General features: G+C 42.1%; 1 protein-coding gene across 1 annotated transcript in view; it reads right to left on the bottom strand.

Moving 5' to 3' along the window:
- Window positions 1-6,773: 6,773 nt before the first annotated feature.
- Window positions 6,774-22,613, bottom strand: part of brinp2 (bone morphogenetic protein/retinoic acid inducible neural-specific 2) — a 51,953-nt gene continuing 36,113 nt past the window's right edge. Inside the window, exons 8-9 of the mRNA XM_084707841.1 lie at window positions 12,008-12,230; window positions 6,774-10,692 (exon numbers count right to left, since the gene is read on the bottom strand). Coding sequence (XP_084563967.1) covers window positions 9,576-10,692; window positions 12,008-12,230 — 1,340 coding nt within the window. The 3' untranslated portion in view covers window positions 6,774-9,575. The remainder of the gene's footprint in view (window positions 10,693-12,007; window positions 12,231-22,613) is intronic.

The raw sequence follows: 22,613 nt of genomic DNA, 5'->3' as shown, positions 1-22,613 counted from the left end.
GGGAAGTGTTTGCCGAGATGGAAGCAAAGGAATGGTCTTTGACTCAACAGGAGTTACTTGTAATTATCGTAGTTTGTGAACACAAAACGAAAGGGGATATACTGAGTTGTGACCAGAGACACTGTGTTTTCAATTCATCAATCCAGTTCTCTCATTTCCCCGAGCTGGCCAGCAGTGCAACATAACAGAAAAGTTCATTAATCCATCCAGTAATGAGCAGAGCTTGGACATAGGGCTTGATAATGACATTGCAGGGTAATATCTCTTGTTTGTTTGCTCACTCCCACTCTTGGGCCAGGCAGAGCTCCGCCACATGCCTGCTCCCCCATGCAGCTTTGCAAAACAGAGAAAGAACAACTAAAAAAGTAATAACTAGGTGTCTGTGTCTAAGTTGATTCTCAGCATTCGTGGTAAACAAAATAGAAAGGAGAACTTTGGGAGATACGAATGAGTTCTTGTAAATAAAATTACGATAGACAAAGAAATGAATCTACTTCTGGAACGCCATTTCCATCTGCAACCGACATTTCATTGGACGATGATGTAAGGGAATAGGAGAAACAGGAAGTCTCCCAAGTCCCATAACAACATACCACCCATACCACCAACAGCTTTGCTGTGAGGTTGATGTAAGGGATTTAAGGAGATAGAAAGCTCCAATGTTTGAGGGTTACTTTGATATTCATAATACTATGCTGTGTCATGAAGCTCATAAAATATTTAAACAAAATTTGCATTTTTACAGATGGGCGAGACAGGATTCTAACTTGGGACGTTATTGTAGTAATTTTGTGATGAGGAAACATCATCACAGTTCTAAAAACTGCCAAATTTAATTACAGCATGAGAATCTTTAACAACAGTATATGAGTCAGAAGCATATTCTTCCACTACTACAGACCAGCATACATACAATATGTATATTATACTTTGGAAACTCTCTGAGGAGGTCAACTCTATGGTTCTGTTTCTGATGGTATGATTTTATATTTGATATATTGTATTTATTCTCTGATTTCAATCACCGTCCCACTAGCCAGTTAGACCTGGAGGCTTCATTGGTTGTGATATCTGGGGCTCATTTGTTGCTGTGTAGGTCGTATCAGACTCCCTTGGCTAATTAATAATTCAACCTTTCAGTAACATACAACTGCCTGCCCCCTCTGCAACCCTCCATTACTCTTCCTCCTTACAGCAGACGTTACACTAGATTTGATTTAAAATGTTCAGAGAGACAAGTGTAAAAATAGCTGTGATGCCATGCATTATAAACGATAAGAATTCCCCTGCATGTTTATGGAGAAAGTACAGCAAATTAAATTAACGTCTAATATTATTGATCTCATCAGATGAGACTGGGTGCTGATAAAAGTTGATGGGCTGAATGTAGGCAACCAGTTAACGGGAAAAACTGTCCTGTCGACGTGGTCATCTACTCACACACGAACACTGTGTGTGTTAGATATTGTTCCCCTAGAAATATTTCACAATAGGACCCAAATCAATTGACCAAACAGGGAGAAAGGGAGAAGGAGGAGAAATAGACTGATGAAAAGAGGGCATTAGCCCGGCCTGATTGGATTGGTGTGTGCTTCTGGTAGCCCAGCTTGAATGATGCCAAGGACGTCTGATCCTGGGTTTAACGGAAGCTAGAAGTGTCCAAATAATAGGACTTATGGGGGCTGGTGGTCTGGAGGCTGTAATAAGCTTACACCAAAAGAGGGTGAAACTGTCTGGAGTCCAAGGAAAACCAGCGGAGTTTATGGGTGAGTTGGAGAGAAGAGGGGGCAAAGTGAAAGGACGTGAGGGGAGGGGCAGCACTTGTACTGGCTGGCTTTCACTTTTGCCCTTTTCATCCTTTTAGCAGCTATCATTTCCCCCATGGGGCTTGTCAATTTCTACCAAGACTCATAATTGCTTTCCTCGCTGGTGTATAATGGTCTCACGCTGTGTTATCCACAGCTCAGGCCTCACCTATGAGTAAAGATTACTTTATTGATTTCCATGTCTTTTTTCTCTCCCCTTCACCTGCTCTGACTCCCTGACAGTTGGCAAGCCTGACTGTCCATGCTGGCCATGGACACCTTTTCACAGCTGCGCTGTTTGCTGTACTGTGTAGCATGACTCTCATTCGCAGTGCACTGCAATACTTTTAATTGCCTTTGTAATAGATTGACCCGATCCAATATGCATTCTGCATCTGCAGAGCGTGAAGTGGCAAGTATCATGTTAAAATTTGAAAAGCACCAAGGGCAGCTATGTACCGTAGGTGGTTGAAAGATTAAAACTGCTGAATGCATTAACGATACAAAAGGGTCAGCACAACACCAATAATGTATTCATTTGTATTTTTCCAGAGTATCTCTGCCTAGAGAGAGAGAGAGAGAGAGAGAGAGAGGGAGATAGAGAGAGTGAGAGAGAGAGAGAGAGAGAGAGAGAGAGAGAGAGAAACAGCCAGATGATTCTCTAACCAGAGATGTTTAGAGAACTGATCATTGTGTTTCTGAGGACCATTGACACAAAGGTTTGTGTCAAGATTTATGGTTATGGGAATGTATTGCCCACTTCTGCTTTTGAAGGGTTACTGTTATGTATGCTGTGGTTATATTCTTTACTGTTTCACAGTGAATTTCTTGTAACTACAGTTATGTAGTTATCTACAAGCAACTTTCATATTCTCCTGCCCACTGCTGCCACACTGTCTAGAGATAAAACAAACTTTTCACTTGTCTGTTTTCCAGAGTGAAAACATGATGTTGCCTTTTAAACAGAGCATTGCTACATTGTTTGTTCATCATAATGATAACTGTTCTCTATTAAAGAATGTCCCATTTGAATTCAGAACCCTAATGGACTGTAAAGCATACAGGAAAAAACAAAGTGCACAGGAAACACACTGGGGGTATAAACCCAGCAGTCACATGGTGAAAAACAGTGAGGAGGACAATCTGCTATTTTAACATGCTTGTGTATTTCCGTCAATTACAACCGTGTTGGCAATATTGTTTTCCCCTTCCATGGATTCTCTGTCGAGCTCTGTTAACTCGACAACAGCTAGCTGCTACTGGACAGACATTTGAGTGTGATCCAATTAAGGTGTGTGTCTTCACCCGCTGCTCTCAAGCTACCTCATGGGCCAATGGTAATTACCCTGGGGGGGCACAATTCCAATAACCCCCTTCAATCCTCACCAGGCAGGCTCCGGCTTCCTCCTGGCAACTTCCTGTCAATTTGAGTCTCAGGAGGTCAAAGAGCAGTTGTCTCAGCTGAAAGCATGCTGCTGTTGGTGCTTTGTTATCGATGAAACTGTAGATACAGGGTGAAGGAGGTGTGTGTTGACTGTTGCACAGACTGGTGTGCAGTACTGACTGGTGCACTGACTGGTTTACTGGTGCACCACTGATTATTGCACTGACAGGTAAACTGAATGCCCGGTAAGAGCAAATCCCATGTGAAAAGGGAAAGAGTAAATGAGATTATAATCAGAAATACAGTAGTCAGTAATGGTTAGGATTCCTCTCCACTTGCAAAGTGCTGACCTGCTCTCCTCTCTAAATGTGTGCACGGGGTAATCTGTACCCTTGGGTCACCCATTAGACCAGGCTCACAAATACAATTTGATTGAATCAGACAGAAATAACAAAGATGCGGTTGAAGTTCAATGGAAAGACACTATATGGCACACTTTAATTTATTTATCTCCCCCTTCAGCTGCCCTTTAATATGATCTAGTGTAGCTGCCAAACAGAGCAAGAGCCTGGCTGTGAAGAGACAGTGGTTTACACTCAGTGGGAGTACCTTATGAGGTATCTCTACCCAACATATCTCAGGCCCCCCTACAGTGCCAATAAGCAGCCACAACGCTCTGGAAGTTTGCCTCCCAGCCCATTCTAATCTGATCTCCAGGGGATAGGTTTCACACAGGCACTGATGCGCTGGCATTTCCACCAGACTGCAGTGTGCCTTCACTCACAAAGGGAAAGCTCACTTTCATATTCATCTCAGTGGGGGTGTTTTGAATAATGGGCAGTATTTTTCATTTGGACAGCAACATTCAGCATTTAGAAGTCATAAATAACACGGAGATAACAAACAGAGCTAGTTGACTCACCAAGTCAATAACTAGCCATACTTGAATGGTTTATGTTTACTTGAATATGAGTTCTACCCATCCATCACTTCACTGTGAGCTTAACGTGTGGTGAAAAACATTGACGGAAGCTTGTCTTGTGGATGGCGAACCCTTGCCAACTTTAACAAGCGAGCCTTCCATCTCGAGAGGCCTCTCAAATCTCCCATGATTCCTGTGTGATAAAGGAGAACTCCCAAGGGCTACTGATTTGCATTCTCCTTGTCTGTCTACCCTCTTCTATTTCCTGTCTCTCCAGGAACACGGAGGAGCCGTCAGGGCGTGGGGCTTCTTCTCTCCTTGGGTGGCCACATCCCCCGGGCAACTTCTGAGATGAGCCGGACCTCCCCTTGTCATTAGTGGAGAGGAACAACCCTTTGATATTTCATGGACAACTCAACATTCATCCAGGGCGACTTGACCTTGGCAACTCCCAGGGCTTCTTCCCTCCTTCCGAAAGCCGGTCTCTTCGTGCTCTTCCCTTACTCACAAAGCAAAAGCCTGCCAGTGAAATGTATGCTTTCACACTTCACTGGCCTCTCTCAAACTCCTCGCTTGCTCCCCCCTGACAATTTAGATAACTTCCATGTCTCTTCTTGCCCTCTCCCTGTCTCCCCATCCTCCCTCCGCAACCACTCCCAACCAGCCTCCAATCTTCACCCAGGAGAACTAGGTGAATAGTTTGCACATTGCGCTGATGGTCTTCAAGGATGCAGGCTGTTTTCTTCAAAGATAAATCTGAACAAAGACGTCCAACCATGAAGCCCTTCCATTTTGTCTGAGGTTATTTTCCCCTCAAGGGTTTTGTAGCCATGAACAAGAAAACATTTGAGCCCGTTTCTGGCTCGAATTGTGGTCACAGAGTCCTCTGTTTACATTTGTTCAAACAGCGTGAACTCATTAGAAAGAAATATGTTCATTGAAGCTCAAACATTGCATAAACACATCCAATATACAATGAGTACATGACAAAAGTGGTTTCATAATCAGAATCTGTGGAATGTAGATGTTGTGAACAGATGCTACGTTTCCTGATCTCATGTTGTGTTTTCAACTCTGTTAGCTGTGGAGTAGAAAATATTTCTTGAATAGGACTCCAAATTGGATTTTGAAATGGACAACAAGAAAGAGATGGATGGTTTATTATTAATTAGTCAGTGAACAACCTTTGACATTCCTACAAGGGAAAGACTAACGCACAGCTCCTTCTTCCTCCACTTTCTCCCAGGATGTTACTGAGACTTGCTATTGATGGTTTGACGTGTTCAGTACCATTAAATAAGCACTAATTATGTTTGTAGATACATGATTTTAACCATCTCACCCTTCATCCTATCTCATCTTTTCTTCCAATCTCTTAATTAAGAGGTTCCAGTGGTCTATCATCAACAGAAATCGATCTCAAGGCTTCATGATTGCAGGGACTGTGTGAAGTTTCCTTTTACTGCGGCTTCAAATGAGACACATTCATTAAAAGGCTCTTTTTTTGCTGTTTTGTCACCGTTTCTTCGCCTAGAGCATATTGAAGAGATAAAGAGAGCCCAACCCTCTTTATTTATATATTTCTGTACAGCCTCCACAAGCCTCTGTCTCCCAGCCCTCAGGACATGAGTGAGTCAGTCCCCACACTCTCTCCCCTCGGCTGAAGCAACCTACCTTATTTCAGCATCTTTTGTTCAACAGACAAGAGATTGAGGATTTTTGCGTGGAAAATGCTCTCCTTATGCTATGATTTGTCATTTGAAAGTTTCAATAAATTCACAAATCATCCATTTGAAGATATCACCAGTCTCATTATTTTTCAGTTTAGCATTAATAGTTACTGTTTACCCTTCAAAAACACAACCATACATACCTGTTTCATATTCATAAAAATCAGGCCTGAGTAAAACATGACTTTTTCTGAAATGTACTTGAACTTTAACCATAACTGTTATTATGGAAGTGGCAAACATTTGCGTATTTTAGATCAGTTAGGTATTGTAACAGAATTGTATTACATTATAGCTCTGTGTGTTGTAATGATTTCATTTGGCAGGACTTGTGAGTATATACAAATGTCTATATAAACAACAACAAAGGGGTGTGGTTTGACGCAGGAAGGGAGTTTTGCACCAACATGTTCAGTGTCAAACGTCACGACGCGGACGGGTGGACAACAGACACGTCAACTAGTGTGAGTTTTCCACTGAATGCAGCAAACTTCTACTTGCAAAATAATTACTATTCATTAAAGCCGGCTGTCAGAATCCTCGACTCCCCCTCCCCCTCTTCCTCCTTCTCTTCCCTTCCTTTCCCAGATGTCCTTCAGCGATCGCAGCACCTGTCATTCTGTCAGCCCTCAGTCAGCCTATCGATTCACAGATCTTTACCCGAGCATAGAATGCTTGCATGCCAATTTCTCCACCTCTCTTCCTCCCTGGCTGACCTTTATTTCTTTAAGAGGTTTCGACATGGATAAATATGCCACCCTGAACTTTATTTAATTTAAATATTTGACCCAGATTTGGGGATCTCGACTCAACCAAGAAGTTGGCCAAGTCTCCTTATGACACCGCCAACTGGACATCGATCGGTGTTGTTTTTCGTGATCCTCGTGCAACTTAATACCGTGAGTCTTACGGGAAGAAATATACACATGCAACAGTTTTTATTCATTTAATAGAAGAACATTTACATCCTGTTAAAACATTGAGAAAAACAAATATGTCGATCAAACAATGACATTAAAGAGGGCGATTTATTTCAGAGCTGACCGTTTGGCATATCAGTTTGTGTGTGAAGCGTATTTACAGAAATACATAAAACCTTGTCTCTTCATTGTCTAGCACTGATTTTACCTTTGGGTATGGTGTTTTCCTATTTGTTGACGGTGCCATGTTATGATTTTATAAACGTGGACATAGTCGACCACAGAGTATTTACATTCAGCACTTTGGTTCAAGACAGTTGTAAGCATCATGTAACTAGCTAAACTTGTGTATAGCTAATCTAATAAACATATAGAAGTTGAAGGCATTTAGGACATGTGAATGATCACAGAGAGTGATAGAGAGAGGGAGAAAAAGAGAGATGGAGAGAGAGCAATGTGGCATAAACTGAAATGAAAAGGCCCTATTGACATGAAAGACCAGTTGAAACCTAACATCTGGGTGGCTTAAAAAGTGCAGTTCTGGAAAACATGTCTCTTATTGTACCAAAAACGGAGGCACATTGACCCACACACACTAACAAAAAATTAATGAACTAAAAGCTAAAGGATTTCTTTATACAAGGATGTTTAGTATTGATTTAATGAAGAGATGAAAAAGACTAGCAGAGAATAATAATGAGAATGCATGCTGATACTGGTACAGTGGCCCTTTATTCAGTGCTATGGAGGTATTGAATGTTTTAATGTTTCCGCGTGATTATGTTTATGAAACTCCCTCCCTACTGCGCTCTCTTTTTGCTGTCTCAACAAGAATCTATTCTCCAGACACCCTGTCGCTTGTGTGTAATAGCATGTTCTGAAATCTCAAATCTTGCAGGTAATTGATGACCAGTTAAATGACCTACAGGTATACAGTCACAAAGCAACACACAGATCTCGTTTTATTTTGCCAACTGTGCCACATTACTGCTTTCCTCTGACTTTCCAAACATCATAAATCACTTGGAGGGAAAAAAAAGCAACCAAGCCCCTTTTCACCTCTTTCTAGTGACGAAGTTTGGAAAGTTTACACTGTGGTGTAATATAACCTGCTTGATTGATTGGGTGTCCTCCCCTGTCCTGGCGATTAGCAGAAGGGCAAGTGCCGATTTCCAGATGACTTTAAGATGAATAACTTGTATTTACCAACTGTGAGTGAAGAACTCCCACCTCATTAGCAGTCTCAGTTTTCCATGGCTTCTCAGGTTTCCATGGCTACTCTTCTTATGCCCGCGTGAGTTTGATGAGATGCGACTTCGTTTAGTGTCAAGGCTAGCTGACAACCCAGGAAATTGGTTTCTTACCTAGCAAATGCTACTCTCCATATATTAGGGACCATACTCTTATCAGGAAGAGGCTGAGGGTGTAATTGCAAAATATGTGTATTTGTTTCATGGTGCCACCGTTTTGTACGGCGAGCAGAGACATTTACATGTGATGTGTTCCATGTCAAGAGGTTTCTAGTTTACTCAGTTGTCAAATACAACCCTGGATAACTCCAAGAAACACAGCATGTGTATTCCAGGAGAGGACTATAGTCTTGTGTTTATGTGATATGGAAAGACCTACTGTAATGGTTCACTATAAACAAGCCTTAACATAGAGTGTCATTTAAAAATATAAGTATGACAAATAACTAAAGGCTATAGTGTTAATGCCACGGTAAATTCAAGGAAACATAGTTGTCCGACATGTAATATATCACAACAAAATAGGACAACATGGCAGCCAGGTTTCTTCTTATGTGTTCCAAGTCAGATCTCATGTAAAATGTGTCAATGGGTCATAATAATGGTCAAAGTGTTACTTTAAATAATAAAAATAATTGAAATTCATAAAAACCTTTGGGCAAGCTTCAACCACAATGTGTTTAGAATATGGCGAGGCTTATTTCAAAACATTTTGTTCAAATGTTGTATTCTGATGTTTTCAAATGATAAACAACCACATGAAATGAACCATATGTGCTTTTCATCTGAACATGGACTCTGTATAAGGCATGATTTCATTTTGTAATAAACATTTTTTTGGTCTTTGTTCTTATCTAAAAAGCAATGTGCACTTTTCACATCTAGATTCAGATGGAGCAATATTTACACAGCTATCCACAGACCTTTTGTCAACATGTCAAAATAATTCATTTTGTTGTCAGCTCAAAAGATAACTCAACATTTAAGACATTTTGCAATTCAGTTTGCTGCAATACTCAACTTCTTTAGGTATGCTTATAATGCTGAATACAGTTTGTCACTCATTTCTCAACTGAATGTTTAGCACAGATTCATATCTTATAGGATTTTAAACACCAGATAGAATGGAAAGGCAAGGATTAAAAAATGAAATACTCAAAGACTGCAATGCGTAGGTGATTATCAAAGTTAAACCGCTAAGCATAAACAACCTGTTCAGTACATAATGCTTTACCTTTCAAATCAAGTCAATCTGTAGCCAAACAAAAAGGGGTTACAAAAAGGGAAATCCTTTTTACCTTAAATCTCTTTGAAAACACATCAGTTTTATTTAAAAAAAAAATGAATGTGGCATAGTTTCACTGAGTCCTATGTCAACACGAGGGCCAGAACACTCAAAAGGCCTGACAATTAGAGACGTCGAGTCCAACTCCAGAATATGTACAGTACATGCTCTCAAAAAGCATGTGATGGAGAGAGATATGGCTGACGGCCGAAGGGGCAGCGACTCCAGCAGCTTACCATACTGTTTTGACATCCTCACGAATCCCAAGTGGAGGCCGAGCTAGCTGCACAACTGGCCCAGCTCCAGCTCCGAGGAGTTGGGCAGCTTGGAGTTGAAAGTCTGGAGGGAGTCTCTGATGCGCACCACCTCGCTGGTGGACAGCTTGAGCCTGTGGCGCAACAGACATGAGAAGAGGTCCAGGGGCTGGGGGGCGGGAGGGGCCAGGCGATTGATGCGGTCCCTCATCTCCAACAACATGAGATAGGCCGCATCCTGCGTTCCCTGGGTGTACGGGTAGTCCAGCTGCAGAATCAGGTCCTTGATTCCCTCCGGGTCGAAATGCAGACTGTACCCAAACACCTTGAGGGTATTGATCTTCATGTAGCCCAAGTTTGACGTGTTGTCGTCCAGGTCCAGCGGCTCATAAAACAGAGTCTCGTTGACGGCGGGGTCGTCCGTCAGGACACGGCTCCGCAGGTAGATATGCACCGTCTCGAAGAAAGACTTCCACTTGTTGCCAAGCATCAGCGTCCAGTTGTAACACTGAACCGAACCGTCCAGTTTAGTTCTTTCCCAGTCGGGGAAGTCTTGCTGGTTGACGGGCATGAACCAGCTCTCAGAGTGACTGCCCCCAAAGGGGTTGACGTAGATGGCAGGCACGGGCTCTAGAGTGCTGTTCCTGGTGGAGCACACCTGGAAAGAGATTCCCATCAACATGTGGATGAGGTTGGACTTGTTTTTGTTGCTCTTCAGGGTAAGGAGCATGCGTTTCCTCCACGCCGGGTTGAACCAGCTGCCCAGACGCACGTCGTTGCTGATGTAGATGGCGTGCACCTCCATGCGGCTGTCCAGGCGGCTCAGCAGGTACTTGACCTCTGCGTCTGGCATGTCAAAGTCAAAGTTCAGGTAGTGGTCCAGAGAATTGGCGATGTTTGGCCGGCAGGAACCCAGATGAAGGATGTTGCCCAGGTGGCAGGCCCCACACCGGGTGATGTTGTCTGGGGCACAGGAGGAACAGAGAGTCCCCTCGCCCACCATACAAGGCACCGTCCCCTGGCAGGCCGCATGGTCTGCTGGGCAGGTACAGCTCTGTACCTCCTCTGTGAAGGTCCCCAGAACTCCATGTTCGTTACAGTAGAGAAGAGATTGGGCCAGGTTCAGCCAAAACCTTGGGGTCCTGGTAGAGACACAGACCAGAAAGCCAGGTTAGGTTGTGATATGTATATAACCGCTATCGGACTTGAAGTTACGCTCTAATTGCCTTATGACGACGTGTGCATGAAAACACAATGGAGAAAAGAAAAGCTTGACAGACAGTTTGAGACTCGCACAAGTAGCTTTGCCAGCGTGCGTCCATCTTTGAGGAAAATAATTCACTATCCGTGACAATCCATTTTGTTTGACTAGTGCCACAATATAAAGATCCTAGAGGAGTGATGGAAAGTGCATGTAAGACATGGCAAGCAAAGACGTTTACATTTTTATTGAACATAATCCCATTTAGTGACTGTCAAGTTGTAATTGATGATGATCTAAAACATGCCTGGCACTATATAAAGAATTAAAGAAATAACACATGAAAAGCTTTCTTCCAGCTGATTTACTAAGTTTGATGGGGGCTTCATGTCTGAGGTTTGACCCAGAGGCGGCTGTGCATTTATTTCCTATGGGTCTGAAATGCTTAAGAAAACTACAATATTAAAGGACACGTATGGATACGTAGCCGGGTTAGCTCAGTCAAAGAGATTTTCCCCCAACTGCTTTAGCACAGGAAATTACTCGACACAGCCTTTTACATGTCAGTGTTTTCTCACCTCAGGCTTGCATAAATGAGGGATGGAGTTGCACATCAAACAAAGTGGAAGAAACCCCACAGTTGAATTGAGTTAAATAGCCTGTTGTGATTTGTTTCTAAGTAGCTGAAAGATTGACTGACAGCCACAGGTAGAGGTTGTCAGGGAAATTAAAGTCCTTAGAGCGGGAGACCTTAACAACAATGTGTCACTCCATAAGAGCACTTGATTACAGCATGTCACCTTCAGAGTCCAAACCCACAAAACCTTTCAATCAGGGAGACATTAAACACTGCTCTCTCTCTCTTTCTTTCTCTCCCCTCCCTCTCTCACACTCTCTTTCAAACTCCCTCTCCCTCTCATACTCTTGCTTTCACACACGCTTTCTCTCAATATTTGACACTTTCTCGGTCAGTTTTTTTTCTTTTCATCCCTCTAACCCTCTTCAAAGACCTTCTCTCTTTTGATTAGGTGATAAAATAGGCATACAATATGTTAAAATATGTCACATTATTATCAGCACAAGACCTGGGAGATATTCTCCACAGTTGCAACAATTTATTATAATAACTCTTTTCTAAAGGTTTTTTAATGGCTTTACTAATGGTTACAGTACCATAACATATTGTAAGTCACATCATATTACAATTTATATATATATATATATCACGATATATATATATATATCTCAGGTCATACCTTTCTCGGGGGAGACTGACCCTCGGCTGTTTGGGACAGCGTTTGCTAAGGGTAAAGAGTTTCCGAACAATCTTCTGGGCTTTTCCGAGGATGAAACTGGTGCTGGCCTCCAACTGGCTGTGGCGCTTCTGCAGAGCAGAGTCTGCAGCCCAGAACTTGAAAATCATGGATGTGTTTAAAAAGTGCTCAGTCGGCAGTCTTTTCAGAAAGGCCTTGAATTCATCTGAGGAGAAAATGTCAGAGAAAGATTGTATGAAACCTTTTTTTATCCAATTTCTAGGAACTGTCACACAATTTAATGAAGAAACCTGAGACATTAGATGTCTAGCAGTGCCTTCTTCTGCCTTACAATCCTGTGTCTGTATTCCCAACCACGACGGCCCATAAAACACTTCTGAATTGTGAACATAAAACAGTGAGAGGCTTTACCAGTACATCCCCCTGTAATAGTGGAGATTTAGAAACACACAGTGGGCATCCGTTATCCCTGATACATAACTGCAATGAAGACATCCTGTCTTCCCAAAGCCCATCTGAGTGAGACCCACAGTGCATTTGTTATGGGGGACAGTGCTGCTATTCCCCAGTGTAACTATTGGCTCAGAGACAGTGAGTAAATTTGTAGCTCACCGACGGCTCAGGCCATTACAGTGTTCAATGATCCTGTCACTGCAGGCTCCACAAGCACACACCAAATTAGTTTGATAACATTAACTTTGGCACCAATGTGTTGGTTTAGCACATTCAACGGCTCAAGTGTTTTCATATGATGGCCGGTGAGGTGTGGGCTCCACGATAGCTTGCAGGTTTACATTACAGCAATTCGGAGATGAGACAGGTATGATATAGATGAATGCCGGCAGCCACACTGTACTGTGACCATTTGGCTGCTTGTCTAATTTGGTGGTCTTGCAGCTGTTACTTGTTGACAAGTTACTTTTGGCACGTAAACTGTGTCTTGAATTGCGTACAGCACAGTGTGTGAATTGGAACGTTGCAGCACATCCCCAGTGTGCTTGTGCATTCTAACCTCTCTATCAGACATGCCTTGTCAAGGCAATTGAATAGAGGTACTCCCTTATACAAGTCCCATCTCTCACCTTGTGACCTATCACTGTTAAAACCCAGCCGGCATCGACAGCCTGTCAGGTTCCCTCACCCACATACATACGTACAGTGCCTCGGTGTAAGTCTGACCATTAACTGGGCTGATCAATGCTTTCTTACCTCCACTACAGACTCAGCACTCCCGGCTAGTGGACACATCATTAGGATTCACATCACGCCTGAAGAAATCTGTCTGTCTATTCCTATCCTTTTTTCTTGGCGTTTATGACTTCATGTTCAAATTTATGGACAATTTAGCTCTTTGAAAATGTGTCAGATAAAGGGATGAGGTTATTTTCCATAATGGACACGGTCCTTTCCTCATGCTCCTGGCTGTGTTAGGGATTCATGAGACCATGAAGAGAGCGAGCGGCAAACTTACGGGGGCCTCAGAATATTCATTTAGCACAGTACCGAGTGATTTTGTGTCACAGAATTCTGTGTTCTTGCGTGGCAGCACAGGAAGTGTGATGGTAGGCCATTACCTAAGATGAGGGTGCTGGATGGTTAACGGATAGCATTGCCACTTGCTTGGTAAAGTACTACCTTCTATGTATTGTACCATCTCAAAAAAGTTTTGGGGTATCCAGAATTTTACTTCTAAATCGTGAACAGATGTGTTTTCAGTGTGATGCTTTGGGAAGACAGTGTACTGTATTTCTATTTATCAGTAGATGCCTTTTCCTTTGAGGTGCTGCTTCCTTCGCAGTGTTGACCTGCCTGTTTTGTCAGTCAGACATCCCAATGGATTCTCATATCATCACATCCTTTCTGTGGTTGAGTAAATTGTCTAGCCATCTTTCCATCTAGGATTTCTGGTCTAATTCCTTTTCACTTTCACAGGTTCATAATGTCATGGTGAAACAGATCAAGCGGAAGACACTGTGAGAGGAAGCTTTCAACTAAGTCATCCATGTTGAGGACTTCAAATGTTTGTTTGTGGCACATTGAAGGTAACATCTGAAAAATCTCTATCTGACATCATCTGGAGGGTGTGACAGATCCTTCCGGATCTTTCAGAGAGAGGCTCGAACATGGAAATCTGTCATATGAATGAGAAACTCTAAAGTGGAATGGGCTCACCTGAAGAGGGGTTGGGATGTAGGAGGACAAGAAGCAGGTGGAGAAGGAGGAGGAGGGAAAATTGGAGTTGGAAGAGAAGGAAAAGGAGGATGAGCTAGAGGTGGAGAAGAAGGTTGAATGTTTGCCAAATGAGTCTGACCGACTTTAGTCTGATCTTGATTTAAAAAAAATACCAGAGAGATGCAACCTTCTTTATGAATTTCAATGTGAATATATTGCTGAACAATGCAATCAACTGCTCTCTCCTCTCTGGCAACTGATGTGGCTATACCAACATGAAACTGGACATCATTTGGGTAAACTCCTGTGCTCTACTGATTCATAATGTTCTGCTGGTCATCCTATGCACATTGTGTGTCCCTTTCAATAAAGGTATCTGCTAAATAAATACATTTTCATTGACTTCTACTGCATTTGCACTATTTGTGTGTCACTTTGGATAAAACCGTCAAATGAATAAAAGATACATGTAAACAACTCATAAAACCTCTTGTTATGCGACTGCAGCCCTTTAGAACTGGCAGGCCTTCTCTGCGCTACTTAACATTTCAGTGACCACGATGGGGACAACACATTTAGATCAGTGTCAGACCCAATCCAGATATGGCGTGCTGGTTTGCTCAAAAAGAGCAGTCTTACATTTTATAGACAAATTCAAATCACTACTCTGGTAAACACAGACTTTCTGATGGCAGTAGTTTAGGATATCTAACTCTAATTACACGAGTGTCTCAATAGACTTCTGCTTAACTTAATCCTCTCAACACTCTCCTCAATTTCCCAGACGATATAAGTCAATTAGAAATCCCTTTCAAAGCAAGATCAAACATACACACCTGCTGTTAAATTTGACAGTCTTGTCAAAGTCTTGACACTATAAACAAATGTTAATGTCTATTGTTGTCCGAAAACCATTAATCAAAGACAGGAACCAAACTAACTCCTTTCTGAACATGACTATTGAGATCAAATCCATGTTTGCTACAGGTATTGCATACAGATTATACTTATTCCTCTGCATTGTGCTGTTAGAATACTGTACAGATTGAGGAATGACCCTCATTGCCAGTCAGCGCCTGTAAACCCCAGACAACAAATATGTTTACCTTTTGCACACACGCTTGGGAAAGCAAAGCTATCAGGTTCCTGCTTATTGCACTCTAGTGGGTGATTTTAGCATGGAAAAAACCCCATCTCTACAGAGGTCTAACCCTCTACTAACTCGTAAAAGAAGATCAATCTGAACTACTACAGCAATTCCTTCCCTTTTCAAGGCTGGTCTTGAAACATAAAACCCGACACACTCACTCTCACTCTGGTTCTACGAGGTTTGGGTGTTTCAGTATTCAAAGCCAACACGAAGAGCCAGATAGGTATTCACAACCTTGAGGCGGCTTTATGATTTTATTTTGAGAAGACACAAGATGCTTGTGGTAGGCTTTGATCAAGGACAGCTATATTTACACAAGGCTTACAGGAGTTTTTCCCCCTTTTTATTCTCGTATGCATTTTCATGGTGCACGATAGGAATATGTACTGGTGTACATTCATCATCATACACACATCCTTCTGACACCAATTCACCATCAAATAAATTGAGATCACAAATTGCTCTCATGTAATTTATTTCTCTGTCCTATGTGCTGTGAAGCACTCGGTGCATTTCATCACTTAATTGTACTTTGAGATTCATTTCTTGTATGAAAAGTACTGTTTAAATAAGGTTTATTGTTATTTTTACAACTTTTGTCTCTACACATTCATGTATTCATATTTTTCTGTTTATAGCATTGGATGTTTCGTTCTGTTATAAATACAATCTTTGTTTTACACCAAATTATTTCAAGGGCCAGGTCAGGCTGGAGCCACACTGAGGTTTACTACTGTAGCTGCTTTGTGGAGTCCAACATGGTTAACATGAAGCTGTTTAAAGATAAACATGTTCTTCCCAGTACTGTGGAGAGATTCAATCCTTCTAAGACCTGCAGCTATTTTCAAAAGACTTGCCCACAGAAGAATGATCCACATTTGGGCTGATGCACTGAGTGAAATTCTGCTTGACAACGTGTCATTCCGTAGCTTTTCATATAGCTGTCAGTATATGAGATGTGGTAGGTGGCACTCAAAGCCTTGATGAATATAGTGTGAACCAAAGGTTAAAACTGCCAAGCCTCACTTCTACAAGAGTATAATTTATTTATATATTAAGTAGCCTTTTCCATTAATTTTGTTAGCGCCTGAGTTTACAGAATGCGTCTGGAGGCAGTGTATGGTGATTTGCTCCGGTTCTCTTAATTAGCCTTTTAACATTTTACTGGTATATTTTTATAAGCAGGGTAATGATTTGAATAACGATACACAAAGAAGATGATCTGCAATCTGCTGGTGTCAGAGGTCTCTTACATCAGAACACATATTGCTGTCATTTTTCAATTATTATTATTTTTTGTGTCTGGTGAGGAGGAAACCTTTGGTAATCTTGGCATATGTGTCCTATGAGAAGGAAGAATCAGCACAATTCACCATTATGCTCTAATGCGAGAGGAGGGCCAGGTAACCATGTATTAGCATGTGTAGCCTCTGTCGTTATGAGGGCCCATATTGGAATTTGATGGCTCAGGCTAATAAGACACATTAACCTTGAACATTTCCAAGGTTGTGAATACGGAAGACCCCAGATGGCCTACTTGCATGATGGCAGATGGGGGTTTTACAATGTCTCCCTTCACTGCTAACCATGTATGTTATTACATTGTTAAAACATAGTTCCATCTGACACTTCCACTCACGGCCTGCATGAAATCAGAAGACAAGATAGTTTGCGCAGCAGACATGTTTGGATGTCTGACAGAAAACGTTTATAAATGTTTAATTGTGTGCTGCCAGTTCTCTCAATGTTTAATATGCCAACCTTTCTCTCCATATGGAGCTTTTAACAGCACCTGTGGCCATCTATTCCCTATATTCCCCTTATGCAGTTGGGAATATGTGCATGCGTGTTTGTGTGTGAGCGTGTGTGTGTGCATGTGTTTGTGTGTGTTTGAGCGTGTGTGTGTGCATGTGTTTGTGTGTGCATGTGTGTTTGTGTGTGTGCGCACCTGGGTTTTGTTTTATCCTGCAGAGTATTAATCTTGAGATACTTTACAAGCTGATTTTCCTGTGCTTTTAAATTCCTCTGCTTTGAAGGCAACTGACCCTTCTCCTGACCCAGCTTATCTTCTGGTTTTTATTAAGTCCTACCTGGGGTTTTGATGAATGCTTTTTATTTATAAAGTGCTGCTTCCCACCATGTTCCCCCTCTCAGAATTTAAATCCCTTACCTAAACTAGACAGCAATATAACATAATAGGCTGATTTAAAAGCTTTTGAAATGAACAAAGATGTGGATTGTTGTTGGCTAAATACATGCATATATCAAACCCATATGTTCCCTGTGATTTCTACCATCAGACCATCAGTGGATGTGCATTTGGGTTCAGTATAGCAAGCATAACTCATTGTGAGATAATGGGTCCAAGAACCTGCGCAAAATTCACCCACCTTCTAACTTTCTTCCCCACACCTTTCCTACCCCCTAAAAAGAGACGAAGGCTCCGTCCCAACTACCTTTGCCTGACTCGTACAGTCCTTCACTACTGATCCTGAATGTCCACTCTTTCTTCGCTCGGAAAGGGGAGTAGTGTTGGGTGACCCTGAACCCATAGGATCCATCTATGTTTTGCGAATGCTAATTCTAGCCACCATATATCGATCAATGGTATTTTTGTTTGTTCAGCACAGGAACATGAGAGTACCGCAGGGGATGTGCTCTTCGGCAATGTTGCAGCAATTATAGGTAAAACATCACTGAGAGCTTGTAGAAAGCTATACATCTTCGCTCTTACGGTTGGTAAGCAGAGAGAGAGATGGTTTGTTGTAGCCTCTAGCAATGTAAGGCTAAGGTGCTGTATTAGTGCTTCGCTTTACTGAAGAGAAGGGCTCACTGGCTCAGAAGTGCTCTGTCTTGGCAACACTTGCAATCATCACTAAGGAGCAAAACTTTCGTAAGTGGTGCACACACTGACTTTTTCTCCACTTAACCTTTAAACATAGGAAATAATTAAAAGCTCAATGTCGTTAACAGGGTAGCCTATTGTGAATTTATGAATACCAAATTTTCTTCCAATTAAACTCTACCAATGAGCTGTCAGGAGTTAACTTGAATAATGAGCAACTATAAATATCTCTCACTTTTCTATGAAGAGCACGATATGAAGGGCGCTCCCAATGGTTCCGTGCCGTCCTCTCGGTATTCTCAATCCCATGATGTAAGAGATGGACACAGGCAGGCAGGCAGTTCTCTCATTATCAGTCAGGTAATTACATGGTTAATGAAGATTTAATTAGGTCATTATCACTCAATAAGTTTTCAGATGAAATTACTCCTTTGCAGAGAATACCGGCGAAATAACTGCTTCAACCATGTCAAAACTAAAATAATAGGTAGATGTTTCTCGTTTCTTGATTTGCAATTTGGGGTGTGCGAGTGCACTGGTGTGTGTGTCACAACAGGTCTGATTGGATTTCAGCCTCAGTCTGCATCAGATGAACTTTAGCATGCCCTCAAACCAGGCCTGTAGTGGTTGAAAGTCATTAATGAGCGCCTCATTATCTGTCCGTAGCTGTGACCGGTCCACCTTGACATTCGATGGGCTGCAACTGACTATCAGAGTCTCTGAGTCTCTTTATAATGAAGCCATTGGAGACCAGCCCCAGTATCAAGAGCAAGACAAAGCAGATCCGGGCATATGTCTTACAACCCCACAACAGACTGTTGTTTTGGCCAGAAATTTCTCACTTATCGGTTGCAGACCTTTCCTTATTTTAAGGGTGATTTGATGACCAGGGATGATAAAGAAAGCAAACAATTACCTCCACATTATCTGTATTGTAGATGGAAATTAGACTGACATAAGGTTTGACATTACCTCAGCAGTATGCCTGATGAAAGTTACAGCAATATCTGAAATGGGATGAAGGAATCTCTTTATTTGAAATGATGTTCATAGTATTACTCTGGGATTCATGGGATTATACAATCACAAGGACAGGTCCCTTTCATTTTTAAAGAGAAATTGCAGGAGATTTGTAAACTCTGCTTCATAGCTCCCAGTGCTTTGAGTGGAGGCTTACCTAATACCATCTCCATGGCTACATTCTTTAAAGTGGCCGTTCAACAGAAAACCCTTGCACTCCAGGAAGTTTAACGCCAAGATCAGAGGGGATCCATTACATGAGAATGTCTTCACAGATAACACGCACTAATAGACCTCCGCCTCCTTTTTCTGTCGTGGCATAAAAACACAGGAGTGGATGCTCTTTTTATAGACCGATTTTGTATGGAGGCGCTCTGCTCCGCTCTGCTCCGCTCCGCTGTTCTCGGCTGTACCGCGCTCTGTGGGGGGATCGTGGAGAGCGACATTGCCTGGGCTGAAGGATCTTCTGGCCACGGCAGATTACCCCATGTGGGTTTGGTGCATCCTCTTCTCAACAGGCACACAGAGGGAACAATGAAGAAGACGGATCTTCCATTGTCTTCTCCATTTGTCAGCAGAGGAGGAGGCCACAACAGAGCTATTTATAGTCGCCTATGTGGTGAGCAGTCAAATCGAACACCAGGGTTGTTTTATTTCTTTATTTCCTCCTCACTTCTGAAAAGGCTCCTTTTCATTTAGACAACAATAACAACAACACCTCCTCCTCCACACGCATCTGTGCTGCTTCTCCTGAGCTTGTGGTCATGTTTTGGGCATCATTATCCACACCGGAAATAGAGAGCACGCGGGGGAGTTAGTCTATATCTCAAGGTTTTGGTGTCTTGTTTCGATAAAGAAGTTTAATACTTCAAAGTTTACTTTAAAGTTTCAAATGGTACTGGAAAGAGAATGTGCGTGTGGGAGGGAAAGAGTGTTTGTGAGCGAGACATGGGGGAAGTTATAATTAACGGAAAGATGAGACTGGAAAGTGAGAGCTGGATTTCCAACTGGTCTTATACACGTATACATTTGGAGCCCAGTTGGGATGTTGAACAATCTTGACAAGGCAGTCACTGGTCCCTGGTGGTGTGTTGACCCTGGCCAAGGTGGCTCTGTTGCTTAGTGGCCTCCCAGGAGACCAGAGGCTGTGGAGGGCTGTATGTTGACCCTTGATGATAAGAAGCTCCACAAGGGTCACTGCTTACAAGCAGAGTTTGGATTATGGGGGGGTTTGACCCCCTAATTAAGACACGGACCTTTCCCAAATGAGGTAAAAAAAAACAGGTCGGGGGGGTTGATACACTTATATATCGTTCTTACCTGTAATCGTAAATCATGCTTTATGCCCTGGAGAAGAAGTCGCCCCCCCCCCCGATTGTCATTGTATAATTTGCACTCTGTATACAAGGACATCCCACCCCAGCGTCCCGACTTCAGCAACACAGTCTGACAGGGCTTCAAAGACCACTTCTTTTGAGACTCAGGCGTTTGACCCGCGTGACTTAGTCCTAGTTTGTTCCTGCTGGTTGTTCTCTAAGCCCTGGTGGTGCAGACTAGTTGTTTTGTTTTCCTGACTTGATAAAGTTGTTTAAAAAACTTGATAAAGTGGATTTTCGTATTTTCCTCTATATATTCCATCCACAGTCCAGCTGCTTCAATGGCTGGGGTGTGATCATGTGGGTGAACTCGCTACCTCAGGCATTCACATGTGAAGTCTGCACAGAATACTTAATCACAGAGATCGAAGCATCCCTAAAGCCGGCCCTTTCTATAGGGCTGTGGTGGATTCAGCTCATGCTGTCAGTGTGCATCAAGAGGATGTTCTTACACAATATAATAGATGGCAGATTCTCCAAGGATGGTTTTCTTCAATGTAGGTTGCTTGAGATAGATTTTGGGGGGGAGGATTATAGTAACATACATGTCAAGGTTCTTATCATAATTAATACCTGATCACCATTTTGAGGGATTTTCATGGTAATGGTCGGCATACTGGACGTACATTTCTATAAACGAAGAAACAGACTAATAGAAAAATATTAGGAGGAGATTCTTGAATCCCTCTAAATAGATGTGAAGGGTTTACTTTCACATACACATGAAGGCTTCGTGCAAACTTTGTACTTAATACTGACAGGGCTTGGTTGGTTTCTGTATCTGTTGTGTTCTTTACCACATGCTGTGAGACTGCTTTACATCTCATCATTTCTCTGCATCAACACCACTTCACAATAGAGCTGAATTGTAATATTGCCACTGTGTATTTGACGCGAGTAAATAGGAAATATTTTGCCCATATTTACCGTGCACATAAATAATTTAGCTTTGTGCTCTGCACTGGCTGCCTGTCAAGCATGACTGAGCTAGTGTGCATGTGGAGTTCTTGGTTAGCAATATATGCAGTTTGTGAGGAGGTTTACAGAGAAAATCCTCCATGTGCACTACAATTGAATCCCCTCTTTGATAAAAAGTAGAACATGCTGCATGATTTAATATAATTTTGCCAGTTCTATCCAAAAATAGTTTGCTCTTAGATATGGACAAGAGATGGCACATTAAAAAAGCAAGCCCAAGAGATGTGGAGACCGTCAAGATAGACTTATTTTAGGTGATATGGAGGTGTTTTTGTTTGCGTGCCGGGCAGGATGAATGAAATGCTGAATGTAATCCGTCTGAATAGATGAAATAGATGAGAAAAAGGAGATGGAGAGAGAGAGAAAGAGGTGTGAGAGAGAGAGAGGGAGGGAGGGAGAGAGAGAGAGAGAGAGAGAGAGAGAGAGAGAGAGAGAGAGAGAGAGAGAGAGAGAGAGAGAGAGAGAGAGAGAGAGAGAAATAAGAACTCAAAGGTTAGGAAGTGGTGCCAGCTATTGAACCAAAGAAATCCATTTTTGGAAAAAGCCCTTTGTGTTTTGAACAAATCTGTCACATTCAGGGTGTGCAGGTGCCACATCTAAGTGCTGCTAGCTTTATTGGGGGAGTAAAATAAGGCAAGGCATCAGTGGAATTCAAACTGGCAGGCAATGATAGTTGTGGTAGGGGGATAACTTTGCCAGGACTATTAGTAAATGGTACCACGTATCAAACAACTTCCTGTTTATTGATGATAATTACCATAATGGAATCATTGGGACAATTAAGTGATTTGAGCTGTGAAAAGGATGAGGATAAAGTAAACACAATGCTGCAAAGAGAATACTTGATGGCTATGCTGTCTAATTGATTTACATATGGTTGAATTTATGCCTCTGCTCATCCCAGTAATGTTAATATTTCTATTTTGCTTAACCCATTTAAAAGCAAATTCCAAAAAAGGGCAATATGAAACATTTCTATTTAATTTGATGTGGCTCATATTGAGGCCAGATTTATGCATCTTCCTGCTTAACCACTATGAGGTTAGT

This window comes from Hypomesus nipponensis, chromosome 10, assembly GCF_054491055.1.
Source record: "Hypomesus nipponensis isolate SF chromosome 10, ASM5449105v1, whole genome shotgun sequence".
Lineage (NCBI taxonomy): Eukaryota > Metazoa > Chordata > Actinopteri > Osmeriformes > Osmeridae > Hypomesus > Hypomesus nipponensis.
Note: the sequence above shows the minus strand (reverse complement) of the source record. Positions and strands in the feature narration are given on the sequence as shown.